General features: G+C 40.6%; 1 protein-coding gene across 1 annotated transcript in view; it reads left to right on the top strand.

The window, feature by feature from the left end:
• tm2d1 (TM2 domain containing 1) overlaps window positions 1-9,385 on the top strand; it is a 14,453-nt gene extending 5,068 nt beyond the window's left edge. Inside the window, exons 6-8 of the mRNA XM_084116605.1 lie at window positions 4,473-4,546; window positions 7,660-7,779; window positions 9,002-9,385. Coding sequence (XP_083972731.1) covers window positions 4,473-4,546; window positions 7,660-7,770 — 185 coding nt within the window. The 3' untranslated portion in view covers window positions 7,771-7,779; window positions 9,002-9,385. The remainder of the gene's footprint in view (window positions 1-4,472; window positions 4,547-7,659; window positions 7,780-9,001) is intronic.
• Window positions 9,386-9,656: the final 271 nt, after the last annotated feature.

Below are 9,656 nucleotides of genomic sequence, written 5' to 3'. Positions count from 1 at the left end.
GTAACTCATGAAACTAGGAGTGTGCAGCAGAGCATATTTTTTTATCTGTTCTGTATCAGTAACAATCTCAAAATTATTTATATCTATATTGTTTATGAATAATATCGTGCTTTCCCCTGGCTCACCTGTTTTCCAGCAAACAGCAGGAGTGACTGTCAGCCCAATATTTTTTCTGTTACTCTGCAGTTATTAATTTTGAAGCCATTATCAGGCACATCTCTAGGCGAGTGCTGCGCTGTAACACAAGGGACCTTCAGAACAGACAGAATCAGTCCTGGATGTTCTGCTGTTGACATCATCTCTTGCCTCCTTTCCAAGGACACACCTTTTCGCCAGATGTTCTCTGAGTGAGAATCACACGGACTGATTTTCTTGCACCGATCTTGATCTTTTTCTTGCTCTAATATTGATTTGAAGAGGCAGACATGGTCATCACTGGCGTGGAAATCTGATTTGATACCGATAATAATAGGAAGATGGTATTTATAGCCAGTAGCCAATATGATTACAGATTAGTTTGGTGTTAATCTTTATTTTAGTAGTATTTTTTATTTTATTTTTCATTTTTATTTATTTATATTCTATTTTATTTCAGTTAACAAAAATGTTTTAATAGTTTTAGTTAACGATTACAACACTGATCTGTTTGGTAGACTTACTACAGTGCAATAAATAATTACTACATTTACATTTATGAGATTCAGTTTACGGAAAAAAAAAACTAGAGCATCTGGTCATAAATTTGGAGAGAATTTAATTTAATTGTCATGAAATGCAAAAAAAAACAAAAAAACTGTGGTTTATATCTTTAAGCAATATTGATACTTTGCAGTCACGTGATATCTGGCGGGCAACAAACGCGGTTAGTGCATCCAATCGCACAACAACTATCTGACATGTCATGTACACCTCAAAACACCAACTTTTGTATATTAAAACTGGCAACGTCCTGGCAAGATCCTTGATTAGTTTACTGGTTTTCGTTGCTAGAGAATGACATTCTTGCCCGCCAGCCAGTACTGGCGTCACGTGCAAAGTATCAATAAAATAAAAAATGCTTATGAATTTAGGGAGACGCCACTCCCACTGAATCGTTTCCGCCACTGAATAAAAAATAAAAGAGATAATTGCGACTTTATCTCTCAATTCTGACTTTTTTTTCTTGCAATTGCGAGTTTACATCAGAATTGCGTGATATAAAGTCAGAATTGCAAGATTCAGAGAAAAAAAGTCTTTATTTTTCCTCAGAATTGGACTTTATAGCTCACAATTGCGAGTTTATATCTCACAATTCTCAGAAAACATGTCAGAATTGTGGTTTTATATCTCGCAATTATGACTTTTTTTCTTGCAATTGCGAGTTTATTTCTCGCAATTATGAGAGAAAAAAAGTCAGAATTGTGAAATAAAAATGTGCAATTATCTTACATTTTTTTATTCAATAGCGGAAACAAGCTTCCATAGACATGTGACCTGGATTTTAACCAATTTTGTGGGAGTCCCTCCATCACACATGGACTAGGCAAACAAAATGTTTGTTTAAAGTTTTGATTCTGATCAAAGACTGGTGGTTAAAGTGGTTTTGGCCTTTCTGTCGAAGAACTCTAGACCTTCCCCTTTAACCATAATATAAACCATCCCCAACATATCTACGCCTATTTTGATGAAACAGGTTTGGATCGCTTTTAAGAAAAGGTACATGCTGTTCACATGTGAGGCCAACATTATCAGTCCTAGCATGTTCTGCTTTTCAGAACATGTGAAAATCCATCAATGACCCTTTTTTGAGCACCTTGCTCTTTCGGGGTTTTTTTGGTGCCAACTGTTTTAACGAAACAAGTCTGCACGCGACAGCTAATTAACTAAAACAGTTCTCTTTGCCATCAGATCTCATGGTGTTAGTCTATCTATCCCATGGAGCAATTATTGTCATCGCATGCAGATGAGTTCAAGTCGCACATCTAAATCCCAAGGTTAGGCTGGATACAGCGGGAAGCTCCGCCTTTCTCCACGTTTTAAGGACTTCCTGATCAATTAAGCACCTGCGTTAGGACAAAAGGCCCTGGGCTTTTGAAGGTCCCCCTTGTTCCTGGCTTCTTTGTGCGAGGAGCGCAGGAGTTTGTGAAAGGCAGACTCACACCGCGCTGGAGTCAGTTGTATAGTCTTGTTCATTGAGAGCGTAATAGCCCAGCAGCTCTGGGGTCAGTCCAGACCAGGTGTGCCTCAAAGGAAGGCCTGGACTTGTTGAGAAGATATTCTGCAGGTGGCTTCTTTGATAGCCGTCCTGGAATCAACATGCCTAAACCCCTCAATGACCAATTATAAGTAATATTAGGGATGATTAGCAGCAATTATGTTTGAATCGCAGGATGGAAGGTTTTTTTTAATTGACTGCAGATCTCATGGGCTCCTGATGGTGTTTTAAACGATCACTCAATGGACATCCAAAGTACTACTTAAATTTAAACCATAATTGTTTATTTTGTGGCAATTATATGTGGGCATTATACAGTGAAGAAAATAAGTATTTGAACACCCTGCTATTTTGTAAGTTCTCCCGCTTAGAAATCATGGAGGGGTCTGAAATTGTCATCGTAGGTGCATGTCCACTGTGAGAGACATAATCAAAAAAAAAAAATCCAGAAGTCACAATGTATGATTTTTTAACTATTTATTTGTATGATACAGCTGCAAATAAGTATTAGAACACCTGAGAAAATTAATGTTAATATTTGGTACAGTAGCCTTTGTTTGCAATTACAGAGGTCAAACGTTTCCTGTAGTTTTTCACCAGGTTTGCACACACTGCAGGAGGGATTTTGGCCCACTCCTCCACACAGATCTTCTCTAGATCAGTCAGGTTTCTGGGCTGTCGCTGAGAAACACGAAGTTTGAGCTCCCTCCAAAGATTCTCTATTGGGTTTAGGTCTGGAGACTGGCTAGGCCACGCCAGAAACTTGATATGCTTCTTACAGAGCCACTCCTTGGTTATCCTGGCTGTGTGCTTCGGGTCATTGTCATGTTGGAAGACCCAGCCTCGACCCATCTTCAATGCTCTAACTGAGGGAAGGAGGTTGTTCCCCAAAATCTCGCAATACATGGCCCCGGTCATCCTCTCCTTAATACAGTGCAGTCGCCCTGTCCCATGTGCAGAAAAACACCCCCAAAGCATGATGCTACCACCCCCATGCTTCACAGTAGGGATGGTGTTCTTGGGATGGTACTCATCATTCTTCTTCCTCCAAACACGTTTAGTGGAATTGTGACCAAAAAGTTCTATTTTGGTCTCATCTGACCACATGACTTTCTCCCATGACTCCTCTGGATCATCCAAATGGTCATTGGCAAACTTAAGACGGGCCTTGACATGTGCTGGTTTAAGCAGGGGAACCTTCCGTGCCATGCATGATTTCAAACCATGACGTCTTAGTGTATTACCAACAGTAACCTTGGAAACGGTGGTCCCAGCTCTTTTCAGGTCATTGACCAGCTCCTCCCGTGTAGTTCTGGGCTGATTTCTCACCTTTCTTAGGATCATTGAGACCCCACGAGGTGAGATCTTGCATGGAGCCCCAGTCCGAGGGAGATTGACAGTCATGTTTAGCTTCTTCCATTTTCTAATGATTGCTCCAACAGTGGACCTTTTTTCACCAAGCTGCTTGGCAATTTCCCCGTAGCCCTTTCCAGCCTTGTGGAGGTGTACAATTTTGTCTCTAGTGTCTTTGGACAGCTCTTTGGTCTTGGCCATGTTAGTAGTTGGATTCTTACTGATTGTATGGGGTGGACAGGTGTCTTTATGGAGCTAACGACCTCAAACAGGTGCATCTAATTTAGGATAATAAATGGAGTGGAGGTGGACATTTTAAAGGCAGACTAACAGGTCTTTGAGGGTCAGAATTCTAGCTGATAGACAGGTGTTCAAATACTTATTTGCAGCTGTATCATACAAATAAATAGTTAAAAAATCATATATTGTGATTTCTGGATTTTTTTTTTTTTAGATTATGTCTCTCACAGTGGACATGCACCTACGATGACAATTTCAGACCTCTCCATGATTTCCAAGTGGGAGAACTTGCAAAATAGCAGGGTGTTCAAATACTTATTTTCCTCACTGTACATTTGAACTTGGCTCATGAATATTAATTGACAGTCCTACCTATTTGCTGGAAGGCAGGTAAGTCTTTAATGCACAAAATTCAGCTCTATGAATTGGCTGATTATTAGAAGTTGACCTTACAGCCTCGCACAGTGGCTTAAAAACTTTAAAAACAGCCTGCACTAATGCAAGAATGAAAAAAACAAACATTTTCATAGGTGCACGTTAAATAGCTTTGCCCTCAGAATTGTTTTTCTTTGTGGTCATACAGAGAAGCCAGAGGGAAAGTGTTTTTGGACACAAAGTGGTTATGATGGGAAGCTTTTCAGTGTGTTCTTGGTTAACGCGTGGATCACTCTTTGTTTATTCCCAGGCCTGCTGAAATTCTGCACTGTGGGGTTCTGTGGAATTGGAAGCTTAGTGGACTTCATGTTGATATCCATGCAGGTAAGAGACTTTCATTTCCAGGTTTTGGCCCATTTATGCTTGTTTACTTTTCCTTCTGCATTCTTTTTGGTGCAAGTTGATCCATTTTTATTCTTTTTAATTTTTGGTTACTTATACCTAATTTAATAGTTATCAGGGTTTTTGTTTTTATTGGCTGTGATTTTCTGTGGGCAGAAAAAAGTATTTAAGGTTTGTAAATGTTGCGTCAGATCTAGTTGGTTCTAACAAAAACTGTCAAGACACGTAAGGTTTATATTTGAAAAAACATTGGTTATTATTTATAAATAATTTATTTTGAAAAGTATTATATTTGTCTTAAAGCAACCCTCTACAGACATTGGCTAGTCATTTAAGGCTAGTAATCAAGAATACAAATGAAAAAAAAAAACTACTATAATATAAAATATAAATTTCAAATACTATTAAAGTCAAGTGTATAGTCTGTAAGAAAATTAGATCAAATAATCAAACTACTAGCAATAGCACAAATAAACACAATAGAACAAATTAAATAAACTGTTAGGGTTTTCAGGTAGATCTATATATAGGGTTTGTATATATAGATATATAGAATCCTTATTAAAGTTACAAAAGTTATTCAGTCAAGAGCATTGAGTGATTTTTTTATTTTATTTTCTTGCAGTGAGTCTGTTGTTTGATTAACATTAAAAACAAAGACAGCAGCAAGAATATTATGATGCTGTCACTTTTAAGACATTATGCACAGATCCAATATGCTGATACTGTACACATGTATTTTCTTTCTCAACAGTTTACGTTCACTTAAGACGCAACCGACCATGTTTACTAGGATACTCGCCAAGATGAGCATTTTGACATAATATTGTGTGAAATTGAAAAACGTGAAAAGGAGCACAATTCTGTATTCACGTCACGTGCCGTCAGACGCGGCTTTGGATGTCAAGTTTTGGGTTACACAGCGTGCGCATCTTTTTCTGCTTGAATGTTTAAATTGGCAAGGCTTAAAAGTGTCTGCTAAATGACTACTACCTTACATTTAGCATATTAGAGCAGTAACCAGGGAAGGCACTTTACCCGCAATCCTGTAAATGAGCTGCAGAGACTCAGCACGGACTTGTACTTGAATGCTTGTGTTTGTATTCAGTGGCACCTGTGTCTCTCCTCCGGTGGCTCCAGCACTGTGAAAGGAGCTAATGAGAGCCTCGTTTGTTTTCGCCTCCTCCTCCTCATGTCCCAAGCTGCACGCTCCCACAGGACTCCCCTAACCTCCATTAAAGGCCCCCTACACCTGACAGGAGAAAAAAGACGCTCCATTTGTCATCTTGTTAGGCCTAACCTCACCCTCTCCACTCTCATTAGGCCTCACAGGCCTGAATGAAGCTATACAAGAGAGGTGTTTGCTCACCGCTGCCACTTCCACATGCCACCAATGACAGATATTTATGGCAAGCTCTTATGCATGTTGAAAGATGGCTCCAGGAATAATTATTACACGTACTTTAGAAATCCATCGGCTGCTACGTCATATGTTGGAAATGTTTGCGTCCCCTGCTGCTAGTGAAAACCAAAAAAATTTGTGTCTGAACTACTAAACGCTGGGGGAACAATGACTTGATGTTTTCCAACATGTTTCAACAGGACAGGACAGCGTGTTACGATACCTTATTCGTAGTTAATCTGAAGAATGTGATATCCATCAAGACTTTTTGTCATTTATAAGCTTTAAAAGTTCTGGCCTTTCAATCTCTTTCAAATTTACTGACTTCCATAAACACTGTATGCCTCAAGTCCTCTGTACCTAGTTTGATTATTCGTAGTCACTTGCAGCGTAGTGCTTTAAAACAATACCTGTCCATTCATTGACAATTTCATGCTTCTGCTGGTTTATCATGACTCCCTCAGTTGTTTTGCGTTCCTCCTCAGAAACGCCCGCTCTTTCCTAGCCGCAGTGGATAAATAAACCAAGCCTTTATTTTTTTAAATGTCCGTGGCGGCTTTGATTAACAGGGCCACTGCAGTGTTTATTGTTCTCTTAATGTCTTATTGAAGGCCCTGGGAGAGCAATGCTTTTAAGAAGTGCCTCTGGCAGCCAAAGCTGTCACACGCTAACATTCTCAATTAGCTGTCGACTGTCGTGCCTCTTCGTTTTTAAATTGTGACACTTTTGATAAAGAGTATCCCTTCCCTCGAGACCCCATTTGCGCTCACCGCTCCTTTCTAAAACCCCATATTTTATACACGAAACTACCTTCACTAAAAGCGGTGTCGTTCGGGAAATGCATCTTTGAGAACTAATAAATAAACACCTGGGACATGTTACTGTAATGTATATTCATCAATATTCCTTCCTGCAAGTCGTGCCACAATTCGGCCTATAGTGATGCAATATAACGGCACAGTGAAACTTAATGTTTTAGAGTGGAGGAATCAATCGAGTTTGATGGATCGAATGTTAATGGAATGAGAGAAGATGAACGTGTGTATTCAAGAAACTAGTCGACCACCACACCGATCTAGACAACTCTCGGCCGATGCCATTGCGAGAGGAAATGGCTTGTGTTGGGCCACTGCCAGATGAGTGCTAATCTTGATATGGTAGAACACAGTGTCTGTGTTTGGTGGGGCTTTTCTCCCTCCACCAGATGTGTGTTCTCATTATCATCCCGTCCCAGAGTGGAACGGAGCAGAGCCGGCATAGCCAGGTGTTGGGCACGCACGCCTACAGGAAGCCATTACACTGTCTTTGTGCGTCAGTCCAAGCATGTTGCTCGTATAGAAGCTGATCTCAGAACTGGCACGGGCCCCAGTTTGGGCTCTAGGCTCATTGCTGAAACTCTGATCTGGGGACTGTCCTTTGGGACACTCCTCCTCACTAGGACTCAGAAAGCAACCTCAATTACAGCACTGCCTGGGGTTAAACTTAAATTGCTTCCAATTCGACATTACTGTCTTATAATTCAATTGCATGAGCATGAGCCATCTGAGGAGGACGATAGACCCAACCAGCCCACCTGGTATTCATCATTGTGTAATGTGGAATCATGTAATTGTCTGGTGAAAGATTACATTGTTATGTATGTCTCCCTACGCCGCTCTGACATTCGAGACTCATTTTGTTTGCTCTGGCATAGATTGTGGGTCCATCAGACGGGTCGGATTACATCGTGGACTACTACGGGGCACGCCTCACCCGTCTTTCGATAACAAATGAGACCTACAGAAGAACGCAGCTCTCTCCGTGAAGACACCAGGTGAGGATCTATTTGTCAAAGCTGTAAAAACGTATCTATCCAGGGTTGGACGGGAGGGTTATGAACTTTGTCATACAGCAGTGTCGAGAGAACAGAAAAAGGGGCATATGGGTAAGTGGCATATTTTGAAAGTTCTTCAAAGACTTCTTAATAATGCGCTGACTCAAGGTCAGTGGTGATCTCAAGTGACCTCCTGAGGTATCAAAGCAAACTGGCAGACCCAAGGACACCTTCAGCTTGATCTAAGCCCCCGTCCACCACCCCTCACTCTCTTGTTCCCCAGAAGGGGCTCCCTGCTCTAGGGAGAGAGCGATTAAATGTCAAACGTGCCGAGAGGACGTTGGGAAAACACGGCGAGGTCGTGAGATTGCACTTATTATGGCTGGCACCAGGGCTGCATCTGTTGAATTTTGTCCTGGTACCCCACACACACGCTCTTGCAGACATCCCCATATCCAAAAGAAAATAGTGGCCGCGTTCTAGACGATTACTTATATCTGTGTCTTTTCCCTATCTGTTTCTGTTTCCTGCCAGTACGGTTCTCTGGTTAACATTAGCTGCAGCAGGGGTAATGGCGGTGACAGGGGTGTTATGTGGAATGGGACCCATGTGGAGACCATTACTTGCTCTCCTGTGTTTACATTGTTCCAGCATAAGCCTCCGAAGATACAAGGTCTCAATCCCACATTATTAATTTGCCACATCTCCTTAGGACAGTTTCACGAAGCAAATCTAGACTGAATGCATAGGCATTTTCAGTGGAGAAGTGCAAAATTAGTACCTTAGAGTAGTAATATGAATCATTTAAGTACTACTATGAATTTTTCAGTTGCAAAAAAGGTACAATGATGTCCCATTGAGGGTACTACCTCAGTGATAAGCTGTTGTACCCCTAAAGGTAAAAAAAAAAATCTGAAAATCTACAGGGCATGAAAACCTCCAATAAATGTACTAGAACCAACAACTTAATCCTTTTTCTGTTTTTCTATGTTTCAACCTTATAAATAGTTTCCCATGTTTACATCAGCTCTGGAATGAATCCAGAAACCCAAATGATGTTCTTCCTCGTATAGGAAAAATGATACTGATCCATTTCAGCATTGGAAATGTTCCCTGCCACATGTGTCGTCTTCAGTGTCGAAAGAGACTGATTTATCTTCTGCTTGTGTTGTCCTGGACCTGCTCCCAAACAGAACTAACTCTTTCCATTCTGCCGTTTCAGGTGGATCCCAATGAGATGACCCACCAAATGTACAGTATCGTGTTATGTAAATGCCATCTTTTCTTTGGATATGCCTTTGCCGTTTCCAAACACAAAGACACATGGATATGCCAAACTACGCTCTGGGAAAAACTAGTCCATGCAAATACGGCTCATGTATGTGCTGAGCTGCGTTGGTCCCACTGCTCCAAGCTCTGCTCGGAACCTTGCTCTATCGCTCTCTCTCCCTCCCATCAATCATCGATCTCTTCCTTTGAGTCATGTTGCAGGAATGTAGTCCATCATTTGTTCCTTTTCATTCCGTGCCCACACTAGCTTCACATCGTTGGACATTGTGTGATGTTTTGATGTTATTTAAACACTGTAAATAAAGTTTTAATATCACTTTCAGTGCTGACATGTTTTGTACTTTGCATTGTTAGTAGAGATGTGCAACTTATCGGTTTTCAAATTGGATCCGGCCAATATCAGCGGATATTATTTTATGTCATTGGGCTGAATTGGCTGATATAAAAAGGTATAAAAACACACTTTATTTGTATATGTATTTATTTATTTTAGTGTCAGCCATCATATTTGTATTGGCCATAATATTAAATATAATATCTGTATCGGTCAAAATAACCTCTGATTGTTAGGTATCATACAATATTGG

This window comes from Abramis brama (genome assembly GCF_963993115.1).
Source record: "Abramis brama genome assembly, chromosome: 6".
Classification (NCBI taxonomy): domain Eukaryota; kingdom Metazoa; phylum Chordata; class Actinopteri; order Cypriniformes; family Leuciscidae; genus Abramis; species Abramis brama.
The sequence above is the reverse complement of the archived record's forward strand: the minus strand, read 5'-3'. Positions and strand labels throughout refer to the sequence as shown.